General features: G+C 47.5%; 1 protein-coding gene across 1 annotated transcript in view; it reads left to right on the forward strand.

Moving 5' to 3' along the window:
• The window catches only part of PRMT8 (protein arginine methyltransferase 8), a 105,079-nt gene that overhangs the window by 58,722 nt on the left and 29,043 nt on the right, over nt 1–17,314 (forward strand). The window contains exons 5-6 of the mRNA XM_058282597.2: nt 15,877–16,019; nt 16,640–16,727. Coding sequence (XP_058138580.1) covers nt 15,877–16,019; nt 16,640–16,727 — 231 coding nt within the window. The remainder of the gene's footprint in view (nt 1–15,876; nt 16,020–16,639; nt 16,728–17,314) is intronic.

Raw genomic sequence — 17,314 nt, forward strand, 5'->3', positions numbered from 1 at the left:
TGGCAGAACTCCTCCTCTTCCCTCTGTACAAACACCAGCCCTGCTTCTCCTGGTCACACACCCAGTGGCATCATGGTGGACGCCAAGCTCTGCCTGTGATAGGACATGGTCCTCCACTGCCCACAGGCTCTGTGGCTGATGGGCCTGTCTTGGCAATTGGGCTCCTCTTGGGAATCGGCCTTCTTCAAGCTGGAGTCTGATTATGCAGAAAGGTGCTTTCCCTTCCCTCTCTCTCCTCTGACCTTTCCCCTTGGGCAGTACCATTCTCCAGTCCCTTCCTTCTGGAGCCCAACTTCAGCACACTCAGACCTGTGCAGAAGACCTTGTATCTTTTATCATCCAGCAAGATTGGGTTTAGTCCCCAGCCCCTGTGTCCAGTGCTGCAGAGAACCTCAGAGGAATAACAGGAAGCAGTCCAGGCCCTGAAGTGGCTGGCAGAAGGGGAGGCAGGACACACAGCCCCCTGTGCAGGTCATGCTAGGTGCTGGAGCTACAGTGATGAGCTTTGCCCCCAGGAGCTCCCGGTGGAGTCAAGGAGAATGGCAGGTAGACGAGGTGTTGTAATACAGAGAAACAGGTTGGAGCAGCCAGCAAGCTGGCAGGGGTAGAGTGGACCTGAAGTCGTGGGCCTGGGAAGGGTTAACTCCAAAAGAAAGAGCTCATAACTGTAGTTCTGAAGGTTAGAAAGGGTGAGGCTTGGGGGGAAGCCATTCCCCAAATGGTTCTAGGTCAGGGAATGAGCCGGCAGGTCAGGGCAGGCGGAAATGGCAGGGATGGAACAAGGGGCAAAGGTGGGAAGCAAGGAGGCTTGGTTTTAAGTGTGCCTCCTGGGGGAACTGGGAACCGAGGTCTCGCGTGCGGGCTCTGCCTCAGAGTCTGTGGCCCTGGGAATCAGCATGGCCTTCCCTCACAGCGCAGCATGACCCTCAGCTCCAGGCATAAAGCCCTGCCATGCTCCCTGCTGACCACTGTTGTCCAGATACTGCTTTAGGTTTGCCCTAAGAAACCAGGTACAGGTAGTATCTTTGTGTCCACACTGTAACAACACTATTCTCTGGCCTGCAAGCAACTTGCCACCTGTCCTGTGTGCAGCTTGACCCGCTTGCTGCTGACTCCTTGAAAGGGCAGGCACATTCATTCACTCCACAAACTTCTCTGAGTGCCCCCAGGAGTCGTGACTTGGGGGTAAAGCAGTGAACAAGGCAGATGAAGACCCTGACCTCATGGAAGCTATGTTCCGGTGGGAGATACAGATTCTAAATAAAGAAGTGAGCACTCATCAGATGGTGGTGAGTGCGCTGCAGATCACTCAGGGAGGGATCTGATAGATTGAGACTTGGAAGCCACTTTAGGCTGAGCTTTCTCTGAGGAGGTTGCATTTAAGCTCATATTTGAAGAAGCCAGGCAGACAGAGGCCAGGGGAAGAGAATCCCAGACCGAGGGGATGACCAGTGCGAAGCACCCTGAGCACTCAAGGTTGGCAGGCTCGAGGAGCACTTTTGCCAGTGGGAGGCAAAAGGGAAAGTGGGAACAAGATGGAATCGGAGAGGAAGGCAGGGGCCCAATCAGGTAGGATTTTGCAAACTAGGGAAACAAGTTTGGATTTTCTTCTAAGAACGATGGAGTCCCTTTGATGATTTTAAGCAAGGGTGGAACACATTCAGATTTCTATATTAAAATGATTCCTCTGGCTGCATTATGGCTAATGGGTTGGAATGGATCACAAGAGTGTAAGCAGGACGTTATTGCAGTGCTCCAGGTAAGAGGTGCTGTGGCATGGATAGTGATGACCTCACTGGAGGTTGGAAATAGAGGTAAGAGGAACACCTGATGTTTTGGATGTGGGAGCAAGAAGAAAAGAGGAGTAAGGGTTAAATTCTTTGGGCTTGAGCAACTGGGTGGGTGGCAGGTAGCTGGAGGTAGAATACCCACTGGGGTGGCAGGTGGCAGTGAGGAATCAAGAGTTCTCTCTTGCACATGTGAGGTCCGAGATGCCCATTGGCCATCCAGGTAGAGATGGTGAATAAGAGTTGGATATACAAGTCTAGAGTTCCAAGAAGAAGGGGATATACCATCGGGAGTCACTGGTGTACTGATATTTAAAGCTTACTGGTTTGCTAGTGGTAATGTGTAGCTAGAGAATAGAATTGGACCAAGATAGGGCAAGGGGGGATTTCAACTTTTGGAGGTCAAACAGAGAAGGGGCCAGCAAAGAGGCAGAGAAGGTCCATTCAGAGAGGCTGATGGACATTCTGTGGTGTGGAATACTGTAAAGCCAAGGAATGGAGGAAGTGGTCAGCTGTAGGGAAATGCTAAGAGATCAATAAATAAGAGCAGAGAATTTACCATTGACTTCAGCCTGTGGAAGTTATTGGTGATCTAACCAGAGCAGACTCATTCTGGGGTAGGGACTGAAGTCCAGGTAGAGTAGGTTAAGGAGAAGCTGTGAAGTGAGTACCATAAATAATTCTTCCTGTGATGAGAACAGAGAAATGGAACAGTTTTCCCAGGGGAATGTAGGGCCCAGGGGGAGATCTTTTTAAAAGAATAAGATATATGAAAACATGTGTATATGATTAAGTGGTCCAGTAGAGAGAGAGAAATTCCAGACATAGGAGAAAGAATAAATTCACGAGCAAGGACCTTGAAAAGGTAAGAGGAGATGTGGTCAGGGTACAGCTGGAGGGGTTGGCCTTTGTCCTGGGGTAGGGATAGTTCAACCACAGTAACCAAGGGGAAGGGGGTGTGGGCCAGATGGAGATGGGCTGGTGTGAGAAGCTCCTGGTTTGCTGCTGCTTCTATTTTCTCAGTGAAGAACAAGGTGGTCACCGGCAGAGAAGAGGGGGAGGGGAAGGGATGCCCGAGCTTGGAAGGGAGATGAGAAGGAATGGACTGGCCTTTGGGAGAGAGAAAAAGCAGACCTGCTGGCAAGAGGGGAGGGCTGGGACGCATTGAGGTCCTGTTAGAGGTGTGTGGACATGGATCTGAAGTGAGTCCAGTTCACACCGCGGTGTGATTTTGCTCTTGCCACGCTCAGCCACTCGGGTGGGAGTGGAGTGGAGGGAGGCCTGGGTTGGGGTCTTGCTGGGAGACCCCAAGAGAGTGAGGGAGGACCAAGAACTGGGTTACAGTGATGGGCCATGGACCTTCAGCTGAGTAAGGAGAGGAGGCTGGCGGGGCTGATGTGGATAGGGACGGTGATGTGGATAGGGTGATGGGCGGGCAGCCTCTGTGGTGGCCGGGAGCCCCGGCAGGACCGGGGGGCCTCTGTCCAGCTTGAGTCAGGAAACTGTGGTTCAGAAGCCCAGCCTTTGGCTTGATGCCCAAAGCAGCCCTGTGGATACTAGTTCACCAGGGAGAGCCTTATGTACCTTCCTCAGATGGTGCTTGCCAGGTGCAGAAGCAACAGAGGGGGCCTCTCCACCTGTCTGCTCAAGGTGGAGAAAGGAAAGCAGCCGGCTCTTTCTCTGCAAGGCAATGCAGCCTGGAGGCCATGTGCTTTCATTTGATCTCCCAACGCCGTGACATGGTGGGGTAGATCGCCTTCCCCATTTAACAGATGAGGAAACTGAGGCTGAGGCTTGGGTGACTGAACTGGGCCAGGCCTGTTGGTCTTGGCTTGCGTTCCTGTAGTGGTTCCTGGACAGCGTTTATGCCGATGTGAAGCACGGAGAGCTTACCAAACCTGAAAATAGAAACCTCTCAGGGGAGGAGAGAGGGTGCAAAGAGATACAGAATCAGATTTCCTCCCCAGGCTCTGAGTCCCATCCCTGGACCTCAAGGGGCCCCAAGGGGCCTCCCAAGAGCATTTTGATCATCCCCCTGCCTCTGTGCAGGCTTCACTTGCACAAGAACCCCTGACCTCCGAGGGTTTCCCCACCCCCTTTGCTTTGCATCTATCCCTCTAATTTCCAACTCAACCCAAATGTTTGGGGTCCTGGAACTACAACTTCCCTGGCTCATCCTCCTCCTCTGGCTTTCAAACAAGGACGTTTTCCTCCCTAGCCACAAAACCAGGAGATTAACTCTATTACCTGATCATTATCTAGTGCTCCCTTCTTCTTCCTGTTTTGCCCATTTTTTCAGAATCGCACGCTGCATTTAGTCATCAATAGTCTCTCGAGTGTCCTTCAAGCTGCAATAGGTAGGCTTTCCTCAACTTGCATGGCCATGACACCTTTGAACAGTACAGGACACTTTTTTGTAGAATGACCCTCAGTTTGAGATCGTGCAATGCTTCCTCGTGATTGGACCCAGGTCAGGCGCCTTCAGCAGGAATTTCACAGACACAATACCCTCCTCTTGTTGATGCACCCTGCTAGGGGGTGTGTGGCTAAGATTTTTCCTATTCCTCACAGCATTGACTTTGAGCACTTGAGTAAGGGGGAGAGGCGTCTCCCAGGCTTGTGCACTGAAAAGAGGCTCTTTTCCCTTTTGTAATGAACAAGATTTTCTGGAGATGTCCTTTGCAGCCATGTAAATATTTGACTCCTCATCAATTTCCAATTACTTGTTTGGTTAGTTAGTCACTCCAGACTCATGGTTTCCTCTTTTATTCGACAGAAAGGCTTATATCTGTTATCACTGCTGTAGCTGATGCTCAGGTTGCCCTCATTTGGTCCCTGGGAGCCCCTTTGAGCTGGCTTCTGTGATCTTTGGATATGCCCCCTTCAATTGCTGGGAGCTGTCTTACTTTCTGGCACAACCAGCTGCTCCCATCTCATCTTGTGGTTTTCCTGCCCCAGCCCTGGAATCAGTCATGTCTCCAAGGAGCTCTAGTTCCTGTCCATGGAGAACGGCATTCCAAAGCTAAGTTCCGGGGTGAGGTGTGCTCATTGCTTTTAGGGGGTCACTGCTCCCAGGCAGTTTCAGTGGAGAGAGCTGGGGAATGTGTGTGTGTGCACATGTGTGTGTGCATGTGTATAACACTGGCAAAACATTTGTTTTCTCAGCTCATGTGGTCATACGGGTACCTCTACTTTTTTCCCCAGAACCAAAGAGTTGTTTAATTTTTCTTTTTATAATTACTGAGTGCTAAGAAACAAAAAATTTCTATGTTTAGCCCAACAACTTTGATAGAGTATTTTTCTAATAATGATAAGAATCCAACATGATCTGTAGTACCTAAATCCCCTGAGTTTAGGTTAGATTTTTCTGAAAACAATTATTCTTTGGAAGCATTTTCTTCTTTTTTGTCACTGGCTTAATGTCTGCCTTTTTCCCTCTTTAACATAGTTAAATTTCAAACTCTACTTCCGTAACACTTGCTTGAAATTAATTTCAAATATCCAGGGAATGGAGAGGATTCTTTAATATGTCATTTCTTAATTTTTTCTGTACTTTAAAAACTTATAAAATATACTTTAGATTACATAACTGTCACATAAAAAATATAAGGGATTTCCATATGCCCCACTCCCTCCCCTTCCCACACTTTCCCACATTAACAACACCCTTCATTAGTGTGGTACATTTGTTACAATTGATGAACACATTTTGGAGCATTGCCACTGAGCATGGATTATAGCTTACATTATGGTTTACACTCTGTCCTACGCGATTTTGTAAGTTATGACAAAATATATAATGGCCTGCATCCATTGTTGCAACGTCATTCATGACAATTCCAAGTTCTAAAAATGCCCCCATATTACACCTGTTTTTCCCTCTCCCTCCCCTCAGAATCTCTGGTGGCCACTGCCTCCACATTAATTGTAAAAGTTCTTCCATTGCTAGAATAGCAAGAAGTCTATAGTAGAATAACAGTAAGTCTATTCTACTTCATCATTCATTCCCAATCCTGAGGATTCTGGGATGGAGATGCCCACTCTGTCTCTAGTTGAGAGGGGGCTTAGATCGCATGGGGCAGATGGATGGGACTATCTTGCTTGTGATTGCAGACTTTCTCTGTTCCTTGGGATGGGTGTTTGTCCATCATCATCTCCTTGCTAGTTGTCCTGGATGAGTCTAGTGAATTGGAGAGTAAGTATTGCAACTCTGTTGAGACTTAGGGCCCAACTGGCACATGGACAGCCCAAAGATTTAAGTCTTTTGGACATACACCTATCAAGTCTAGTACTAACAATAGGTTCAAATAGAAGGAGCAGAAGAGCCATGTGTAGGGAAACCACAACTGAGTCCAATCTGTCACACTGGGAAGCATAAATTCCAAAGTAGGATCCACTGACAGGGTGCCAAACTCCTGAGCTTTCTGCCCTGCCTATAGTGTCTGGATGTCTCTAGAACCCTCAGGAACCCTGCTATTTGAGGCAATATTTACTGTGCCAAGATGTGCATAAGCATAACCTCTGGAATGATCTCTCGACTCACTTTGAAGTCTCTTTACCATAAAAACTCATTTGTATATACCCTTTCTCCCTTTTGGTCAAGGTCTTTTTCTGGGCACATTGCTAGTTGGCACTTAGTAATAATCCTCAGTGCCAGGGAGGCTCATCCCCATGAGTCATGTCCCACGCTGGGTGGGAGGTGGGTAATGCACTTATATGCTGAGTTTGGCTTAGAGAGAGGCCACATTTGAGCAACAAAGAGGCTCTCAGCAGGTAACTCTGAGGCAACGTACAATTACTAGGCTAAGTTTCAATTTCAAAAGAAAAGGTTCATAACTACAGTCATCAATATCGAGGTACCTCTACTTCTAACGCACCACCACAGGGTTCACTCTCTCTTGTCTGACAGTGAAAAACCTGGCTCCCATTTTTCTTAATATATTTACTTATTGGACCAATACCCAGTGCATAATCCATCTCGAATCCATCTCCCACTGTTGCCACCTCCTGCCCCATGCAGAAGCTTCTGGCTTTCCGCATGGGCAGCCTCCTCACCTTGCTTGGGCTCTGGCTTGCTGAGTGGGCTGCCCTCCCATGCAGAGGTCCTCCTCACCCGTCCTGCACAAGCCTGACCTCCAAGGGAGCCTTTCCTGAGCCTGTGCATGCTTGGACATACTGGGTGGGGTGCCCCAGCACAGATGCTCTCCTCGCCCCATTCAAGTTTCCACACCCCATGCAAGACTAACTCAGCACCTCCTTTCTGGTCCCTCAGCATGGATGTCTAACTTGCTCAGCCCCACCTGGTGCTTTTAGGACAGAATCATTCCACGCTGTGGATATGATGGTTCGGACTCACTTCTGTGCTCCGGAGGCAACCCCTTGTCCCTGAGGGTATAGCTGTACCCCATACCTTGTGCCTGTTCTTGCCCCTCCCACATACTGTACAGAGGAGGAGGGGACTCCGTGCCCAGGGGCCTTCCTCAGGCCAAGCTTTCTGCATTTATTCCTCCCTGCGGGTCCAACAGGTGGGTGGAATGAGTGAGGCTACCCGGGACCCCGCAGCCCACGCCAGCTTGCTCTGCCTCGGCGTGTATATTAGAAAGAGGACAGCTTGACTGCGTGAATGCTTCCATGGAAATGCTTCTGAAAGCTGCAGCAGCCAATTGTGTGGGTCTCGGGAGTGTGGGTACAGAGACATAAATAACAACACGGGACATAGAATACCTGCTACCCAGCAGCAATCAATCACCCTTTCCCTCTCCACCTCCATGCGGCTTCTTGGAAAAAATGTATTCACAAGTAGTCGCGTACCTCCTGGCAGCCACCTGCGTAGACAGGCAGCCTTCACGTGGCTTCTTACACATGAGTGGCCCACACACGTGCCGTGGCCGCTCCCCTTTGACTTAAGCACTGTCAGCTGTTATTTCCTCCCCTTCCCTGCCGAGATGCTTAGAAGGGTAGAAGCACTTGTGAAAGTTGTCATAGGAGCCCTGTGATTGATAATTTTCATAGTTCTGGAAATAATAAATGAGAAATTTCTCAGAAAACTGAAGGAACAGCATGTATTGTTCCTTTCTCTTCTACCTGTGCACATTCTAAAGCACAACTGTCATGGAGGGAAGAGACCTCAGCCTAGCATGACAACAGGTGACAGTGGCTTGAGGGCCCCTGCTCTGTGACAGCAGGGAACACTTGGCCAAATCACTTCACCCTGCTGAGCCTCTGCTCACTCCTCTGAGGGGAGTTGTGTCAATGCCCAGTTTGCAGGATTATTGGAGGATTGGAGACACTGCACATAAAGTGCCTGCTGTGAGGACCTTGCAGATAGTAGGTACTCAACAAGTATTTGCTGTAGGTCCTTTTGGCTTAAACGTTCTATAATTCTATGATTTTTGGCCACGCGTTCCAAGCCTTATCTAAATGGTCCTCGAATTCTTTGCTCTGACAACATCCCTCCATGCTATGCAGTCATCCATCCTGGGATGATTTTCTTGATGGGGAACTCACTACCAGTCACTCAGGTTGCTGCACTGGGTAGAAAGCACTTCCATCCACCCAGCTGAACTCTGCTGCCCTGCAACTTCACCGATGTTCTAGTTCTCTCCTTATTGCCATACGGAGTGAGGAGAGTCCTTCTTCACATGGTAGTCCTTTCTCCAGATCCCCTGGCAACACAACATGTTCCCAGCTTCATGCTCTGCTCAGAGGGCTTTCGTTCAACGCCTTCAGCATCTCTTGCCTTCAAAGAGCCATGCTAAGAAATAAGGACCACCAGTTTGCCTGGTGGAGTCCAGGTGCCGTCCTCTTCACGATGCAGCTCCACTTTCCCTTAGCGTTTGTGGAAGACTCGTGGTCACACTGTTGTTGAGCTGGGAGTCAACTACACTCCATTGTCTATTCACAGGTGACTGTCAAGCTTTATCTTGAATCCCAAACTGAGTCGTACTGTTGGTTCCTATTAAATTCCATGTTGTTAGATTCGGTCCTTCTTTATTGACCGGCACTCCTTAGAACTCCCCTGTCCCCTGACCTGGGCTGTGCACACAATGGGTAGGAGCCCTGCAGAGTGTGGGAGCTCCTGGAGGTTGGTCTATGTTGAGCTCATAAGTCATCTCCTTTGAGGACAATCATGTCGCCAGTCATGAATCCACACAGTAACCCATCACCTTCTCTGTCAGGAGGCCACGGAGGCGAGGCCCTGCCAAGTTCCTTGTGGACGACCCTCACGGAGCACTGCGGCATAGCAGTTAAGAGCACCAGGTCCAGAACTAGACTTCCTGGCTGTATATAGCTGGTGATCTTGGATACCTTTCTTCCTGTGCCTCAGTTTCCTCATCTGTGAGATGGGAATAATAGTTGTGCATACCTCATAGGGTTACTGTGAGGGTTAATTGGTAACTGTAGATAAAACCAGGGTGTACTGGAACAGGTTCCTATAGGCTCCTGAGAGCTGAATGTTAAACTTTAAGTCAATATGAGGAATGGTGGGAGCCACTTTGGTAGCTTGAAATTTGCCATGGTGGGAGTAGTTCCACCCCTGAACTCAGCAAAGGTCTTTTCCCCCTGGAGAGCCAGTTGTTAAGCATCTACCAGCACACAATTAAGTAAAACACAACAGTATCTGGCAGGCAGTAAGTACCCAATAAATGTTAACCATTGTTATTATTATTATTTCATTTATTAACTTAACTAATAGTCCTGTCCAAAGAACAGATGAGATTAATCAGATATAATTGTTTTTAATGAACCTGTACCAGGGGCTCCTGGCAATTGCTATTTCTTTTTCTAACTGTGCATGAAGCACACCATTAATAATTTTAGAATGGAGTTTCATTTATTCACTCGTTCAAGCTTTGTTGTTCCACCTACTAGGCCTGGTGCCATGTGCTGGGGAGTCCTGGGACAGACAGGATCTTTGCTCTCATGAAGCTTCTAGTCTTGTGAAGACAGACAAAAATGCAAGTGAACAAACACCACCACAATATAATTAAAAACTGTGGAAGCGCTTAGAAAGACCTATGACGGAGTCATTGAGAAAACTGGGTCACCTGCTTGAGACAGGGTGGACTCAACAGTGTGCTGCAGACAGCTTGCCCGGCCTTGCAAGAGCTGATTCTGTGCACCTCTTTCAGTTCCATGTGCTCATCTTGAAATTGGCAGTGGTGGCAGTGTTTACACCATGGACATCAGCAAATAACCACAGATCAGGGCTGCTTTTACCTCCTGAAGAGCTGGTTGCTAAGCACTTTGCAGCACAGCTTGGGTGGTCAGGGAATACTCTACTGAGGAGAGGACATGGAAGCAGAGACCTGAAAGATAAAAAGAGGCAGGCCATGCTAAAAGCAGGGGAAAGAGTGTTATAGACAAAAGGAGCAGCCAGTGCAAATGTCCTGGGGAGGGAGAGATTTCTGTCTGTCCCCATGTACATTACTGCTATAGTTAGTGAGTGGAAGTGAAAGCTGGAATGATTTTCGGAGTAGTTGGGCCTAGGAAAAATCTTTGTTGCCTTCTATATTCCCACTGACTTCAATCACTCTATGCAGTACCACCCCGATTTTAAATAATCCCTGGCCCCCTTGATCACTCCCAGATGAGCATCTGCCTGTGCCAGTGTGTTGGGTATTTGCCCAGGCTGGGACCTGCAGAGGTTCTAAGGGGTGGGTGACAACCTGGGGTCAGGAAGAGTCCTGGTATGGTTTTGGTTAACCAGGTATTAACCAGCTGGTCCTTGGGAAAGGAGTGATGGCAAGCAGGGCCTCCAACCAGGAAAGGGCTCTGGCCAAGGCTAGGCTGGATTTTGGGTCCTTGAACCTCAGGGGGGCCAGAGGAGGCTTGGGCATGATTTTTGCATTGGAGACAAATCACTATGTTCCTAGGCCAATCAGGGGCTTGGGGAAGGTACTGTATTGATGTACTTAACCTTCCTGGGGCTACATAGCACTCATCTTTGTCACTCCATTTACAGGTCTGTTTGCTGCAGGAGGTATTTCAAGTCCCACCAGATGTAGAGGGTAAAGATGCTAATTTCCCCATCACCACTGGCTCAAGAATGGGTCTGAGCCTGACCTTGTAGGAGAGGTTTGCCCATGCACCTAGGGTTTGGAGAAGACATGGGCAAGGAGCTGAGGCAGGGGACTGAGGCGGGGAGGTCGATGGGTCCCCCCACCTCCCAGCTGCTTATGCTGCCACTCTCCTTGTCCCAGCAACCAACCTGACCAGCCTAAAGGAGAAGGATGGATTTGTCCTTTAATCCTTTGCCTTCTCTAATTTCTTTTCTCCCATCATCCCAAAAAATGGTTGCTTTCTGTAATGACTCTCCATTCATTACCTTGCTTGGCATCTGCAATGGCCCCATGAGATAGATAAGGCAGATGTTGCTACCCCCATTTGCCTGGTGAAGGGAAAGAATCTCAGGGAGGTCGCGTAACTTGCACAAGGTCACACACAGCAAGGTTTGGGTTTTGGTTCCACCATTTGATTTCTCTTAAACCCTAGTTCCCTCATTAGGCGAATAGAGTAATATCAATTGCAGGAGTTGCTTCAAGGACTGTTGAGATAATATATGTAAAATCACTCTGCAAACGGTGACTCAAGTGCCAATGATTTTTTCTATCCCAACCAGGACTAGCTGGGAGATCTTTTGCCTTTCAACCCAGTGCCCCTTTCACGGAGTTGCTTATTTTTCTATCCACTCATTTGGTAACAGCCTTTGCATGTTTGTGAGGAGCCAGGTGCTCTCTGCTAGGTCCCGGAAATGGGAAGGTAAAATAGACAGTTAAGAGCAGGAGTTCACGTTCTGGAAGCAAGCAGGGCACTTGAAAGGGCCCTCGGCATCTGGCGTGGGGGTCTTCTGAATAGCTGTGTGAGTAAAGTGCCCTGGGAGTGGAGAGGGTGGCATCAGGGAGGGCCCCTTGGTTCATACTGGCCTCCCTGGGCACACGACCTTTATGCCCACTCCTCTGGGGCTCAGGAGATGTTGTAAGAACCAACGAGAATCTAAAATGGGGAGATTGCTCACCTCGGACCCTACACAGTCAGCTGACTCTAATTGACATGCTGGAGACCCAAATGAGAACAAGCTGGACTGATTTGTTTAAAAAAAAAAAAAAGCCAAGCAAATAACCATTAATCAGAATGACTAGATCTCTGTAATAATCACCCAAGCCAAGAAAGAAAAAAAAGTCTTGAACCATTTTTTAAAAATCCCTCTAAAAACAACTCCCCCCTGCAATCTAGATGTCTAATTTGCAAACTGAAAGCTACGGGGGAAAAGCTTCTATTTTAGAGTTTATTGCTCCCTGTTGTGCATTTAGTTATGATTAATCATTCTAGAATTTATGAGCCAGGGTCTGTCACAGCTGGTTGAACAATCTTTCCATCATCCTTATGGAATAAAAACACAATGCCAGGCAGTGACCTCAATGCAACCTTGAGTTAATGCCTCTTTAGTGACGTGGGACTCGGATCAGGGGTTGGGGTTCTGTAGCCAATAGCCGCTCAGGATCTTAATATTAGTGGCTGAGACCCCCTTGAAAAGCCTCACGTGGAGGGGAAGGGAAGACTGAAGCTGGATAGGCCCGCACATCTCTGCATCAACCCAATGCCATATGCTTGCCAATAGCCCCCAGTGAATTGGCCTTAACCGCGCCATGAAAAGTAGGGTTTTGCAGATCGGGCAACTGAATCTGGGAGAGGTTGCTAGTGGTGACTACAGGCAGTGTGATATCCCCAATGATTCGACAGAGTGATTATATTGGAGCCCATAGAAACAAAGTGGGCTCTTAAAAAAAACAGTCAGGCACGATGGGGCAAATTGAGGCAAAGTGGATATTGCAGATGCTTTTTTTTGTTGATGCCAGCTTTCCTCACCAGTAAACCTCATAGAATCCTTCATATGTAGCAACGGCTCGATAATCTTCAAAGAATCAAAGCATTTTGGCACTGCAAAGGATCTTGGGGATTTTCAGATTCAACCTCCATTTTTTTTCCAATGAGGAAGCTGAGGCCCTCAAGAAAAGAAGCTGTGTGATCAGGGTTAGTTGTCGGCTAGAACAAGAGTGTAGGTCATCTGACTCCAGGGCCCCAGAATAAGGTTGTGCAGGTCGGGCACTGTAGAAAGGCACTGGACAAGGGGGTGGCTGGGATTGGAAATCCAGTCCACAGCTGGACTAAGAGGATGTGCCTTCTTCTTTCACAGAGGGCCCATCTACTCACCAAGCCAAGAGTGGGGCCTTGTCCACTCTGAGAAATGTTGGCGCCTGAAAAGATACAGAAAGGTGATACTGAGTGAACAGAAACCCAGATCGTTGAAGGTTTTATAGGGTTAACTGATTCCTTCTGCCTTTTTGCAAGTGGAAACAGTGAAAGTTTTGATGTTCTGTGACCCATCATTTAAATCCGTATGTCACAATCCATATTGATCAGGATTCTGGTAGTAATGGATTAGAGCAGGGGTTCTTAGCCTTTTTTGTTCCACAGACCCTTTTGTCAGTTAGGTGAGAACCATGGACCCCTTTTTAGAATGTCATGGCAAATAGTTTTATGACGCTCAGCATTGGCGCATCTTTAAGTTAAATTTTAGGATTGTTCAAAATTACATCTTACAACTTTCCCATAATTTTAATACCTGATAACCTAACACGGTTCAGCATCTGTTCAAATGGTCATTTTCGATGAACATTTAGAAATTCAAGTTTTCCTATGGCATCGTAAAACCATCTCTGCTATCCTTACCAAGCTCTTTGCAGGCAGTTATCCACCACACTCAGAACATGCTACAGCAAAGTAAAAATCATACTCCATCCACATTACTATTATTATTTAATAAATAATCATACCCACACCAACGCATCCCCACCAAAATGATGTTGTTTATTTTTTAACCTTCAATTCAAACTCATGGGCCCCCTGAAACCTTTCCATGGACACCTTAGGGGACAGTGGACCTCTGGTTAAGAACCCCTGGATTCGAGGGCTAGCACAGCCAACAGGGGCAGGCTGCACTCATTCACTCTGGGCAGGGCAGCGCCCAAGGCACTGTGTGTCAGACTAGCTGGTAAGTTCTTGTCCATCTGTTTCGCCAGCTCCTGATGAGGTCCTACCAACAGAATCATGGGGGGCAGCCCTGGGCGAGGCACACAGGGTGAAGGTCGCAGGGCTCCAGCGGCAGGAGGAGACCTCTCCCTGGGCCACCTGGAGATCATGAGCTAATGCAGGAGGAAGAACCGACCCATAAACCCACAGACACATGCGGACGTTACGGAAGAGCCTTGGGGGATTGTCCAGAGAGGAAAGAAAGCAGAGGTCATTAAAGCACTTTTAAAATGTTTACAAAAATAACACAAACCAGGTTTTGCCTGCGAATGACTAGCAGGTGGATCAGGCATATATTTGCCAGCTCTTTTTCAGATTAAGAAATAAATTAGGCACTATATTTGCATTTTCAGAATTCCTTAATTTTGTTCCCTTGTGAATTCTCTGGATGCATCCTGGGCCCTGATGTTGGTTGAGTTCTTGACCTTGGGTCTCAGGGCCCCAGAGAACAACCTAGTGCTTCAGCACCTACACTCATACACCCTCCACTCTACCCAAACCTTTTGGAGAAAGCTAGCACCTCCTGCCCTTACTTTGTAGGGGTATGAGCACGTGTGCAGTGACCAGGAGGGAGGAGGAGGGCCACACTAGCCTGGGGAGGGATAACTCTGGAAGGATCACGGCCAGTGGATGTGTACACAGTGTCTGACTCCTCACAGAGGACGCTGTATCTGATTAAGCCTTGATTAAATACCAGATATCGGAGAGCAAACCATCATTGCAGGCTGCTAATGGGCACTCCATCAACTGCGTTACCCATTGTGAAGACAATAAATAAAACCAGTGAACTGTGTGTCCTCTGCCATCTAGAAGCCTCCATCCAAATTAATTTTCACGAACCCCAGATTCAGAGATAGATGCGTTATTTTGTTTTGACTCCTGAATACGCCACTGTTCAATTTTACCAACAAGGATCAGGCACTGTGTGATTTTTCAGAGGATGCTGCACAAGGAGAGTTTTAGAATGTGTATATGGGTAACCTTTCAGGGGAAATGTTCAGAAGGAACCAGCCAACCGGTGCATCACCCTGTCGATTTAACAGGGGCATGTAAGATAGCTTTGCGATTTTTACAGCAATGAATGCAAAAAGAGTGTCCAAAATCATGTGTCTATGTCAAATGATCAAAAATCCAACCTAGAAGTTTCTCCTGCCACCGTGGGACTTGACGGTCCTGGAAGTGAAGCATGACAGAGGTCACTTAGCAGTAGGACTTAGTCCCTGCCTCTATCCTCTTCACTTCTCCGTCGGCTGGTCAAGCAGGGAGACTATGTCAGATGATGCTACCCTATGTTAGGCTTCAGCTGCGACTCTGGCATGTCACATGTATTATTTCATTTAATCACTACAACCACCCTACAAGTAGATATTATTTTTCCTTGTTGTTCTTGGGGAAACTGAAATCCAGTTAGGTCAAGTAGATTGTGTTAAATCACACAGCTAAGAATGAGAAGATAAAACACTCAACCCAGAGTCCATGTTCTTACCAAAACACGAAGATGCCTCCCACATTCACACTAGATGATCACCCACTAGATTCTGAGCCCTGGCAAGAGCACAGAGGGGCATCTGCTTTCTTTGGTTTGGATCACTATGGTAGCCTAACATGGGGTAGGGGCTGTGAACAGAGTGGTGGGACCATATCAGACATGGGTTCTATTTCCATATTAGATATCTCAAAGCTTCAGCTTCTTTAGTAGTAAATGAGAATGATAATAACCACAGTGCTTCCTTTATAGGGTTGTTGGGAGAATTAGGCTCTACAGTTCACGTAATGTGCTTAGGAACATAGAATTGCTCAATAACTCTTAGTGGGGAAAGAGGAAAGTCATTTCTTAGTATTCTTTTAGTAGAAACTAGGATGGTGAAGGGTATGTCATATCTTAAAAGTAGAATCAGAACAGGACAAAAACTCATGATCTGGCCCTGAAGCAGGGTGCTCATGGGTCCCAGCTGGGGTTCTCATAAAGTGTGGCCATGGGGTTCTTGTTTTCCAGTCATCACCATATTTAAGGGTAAAGTGGAAGAGGTGGAGCTGCCCGTGGAGAAGGTCGACATCATCATCAGCGAGTGGATGGGCTACTGTCTCTTCTATGAGTCCATGCTCAATACGGTGATCTTTGCCAGGGATAAGTGGCTGGTAAGTGTCCTGCATGCTGACCCCCTCATTGGTCTGCTGCTCCACCCAGGGCCTACAGCCTAGGAAGATTATGAGGACTTCAGAGAGGCCTTGGGCTAGGAGGTCACCTCTTCCAGGCTCTCAACTTTAGAGCAGAACTGCTCCAGGGGAAAGAGTGATCATTCTTGAGCCCAACATGCCCAACCATCAGAATGTCCTATGGGTCTAGCCTTGGCCTCCTTTGCACTGATTGACACCCATTCTCTCTTGTCAAGACAAAAGTCTATTCTGGTCAACAAGTACTTAGTTAGGGCTTGCATGGTTGCCAGAGAGCTGAGCATGCTTCTGATCTTGGCTTCTCCAGACTAAAAGTTCATACCGTCTTACTGTTCCTCCTTGAAGTGCCTTCACCTTACTTCTCTTGGTCTATTGACTCCATAAGTTCTCCAAATTCTCCTTGTTCCAAAATAAAGATTGAAATATTGCCATCCTAGCCATAACCCTGGCCAAATTGATAGTCTGCTGAATGAGAAATGCTGGCAAGGGGGTGCTTGTCTGGTGAATCTATGTGCAGTTCAAAATGTGATGTCTTTGTCAGGTGAATAGATTACGAGACCCATTTCCCCACAATTCATCAACAGAAACCTGGAGGGCTTATGTTTCCAGACCGGGCAGCTTTGTACGTGGTAGCAATTGAAGACAGACAGTACAAGGACTTCAAAATCCACTGTAAGTTGACCTTTGATCCTCTCTTGGGATTTTGTTGCACATTTGGAGTGGGAGGCACTTTGATGGTCCTGAGATGACCCACCAATATCAAGAACCCAGCTGCTATCCCTATGGATGTGGTTATCTGTGACCTATCTCATTTCTTCCTTCTAAATGTTTCCCACTAGTCCCATGGGTGGGAGATCCACAGAGAGAAAATAAGGAATATGGCTTATTGGGGTGAGAGGATGGATGCAATATAAATGAAAAAATGAACTGAGGTGGCAGAAGCTAGGTCTTTGCAGAGAACAGCAGGCCACGTTGCCAAGATGCCTGTCAAGGCCCAATTATCCCAGAAATCCACCCCATAAGTCAGAAATGGCCAGCCTCTAGACAGACCAGTCATTTTTTTTTTTTTTTTTCACTCAGTAATGCCTTTATTTATTTTTTTTTTTTTAAATTTTTTTATTTTTTATTGACTTTGTAATAATATTACATTAAAAATATATATGTGAGGTCCCATTCAACCCCACCCCCCCACCCCCCCTCTCCGCCCCCCCAACAACACTCGTTCCCATCATCATGACACATCCATTGGATTTGGTAAG

The sequence above is a fragment of the Dasypus novemcinctus genome, chromosome 20 (genome assembly GCF_030445035.2).
Source record: "Dasypus novemcinctus isolate mDasNov1 chromosome 20, mDasNov1.1.hap2, whole genome shotgun sequence".
NCBI classification, from domain to species: Eukaryota; Metazoa; Chordata; class Mammalia; order Cingulata; family Dasypodidae; genus Dasypus; species Dasypus novemcinctus.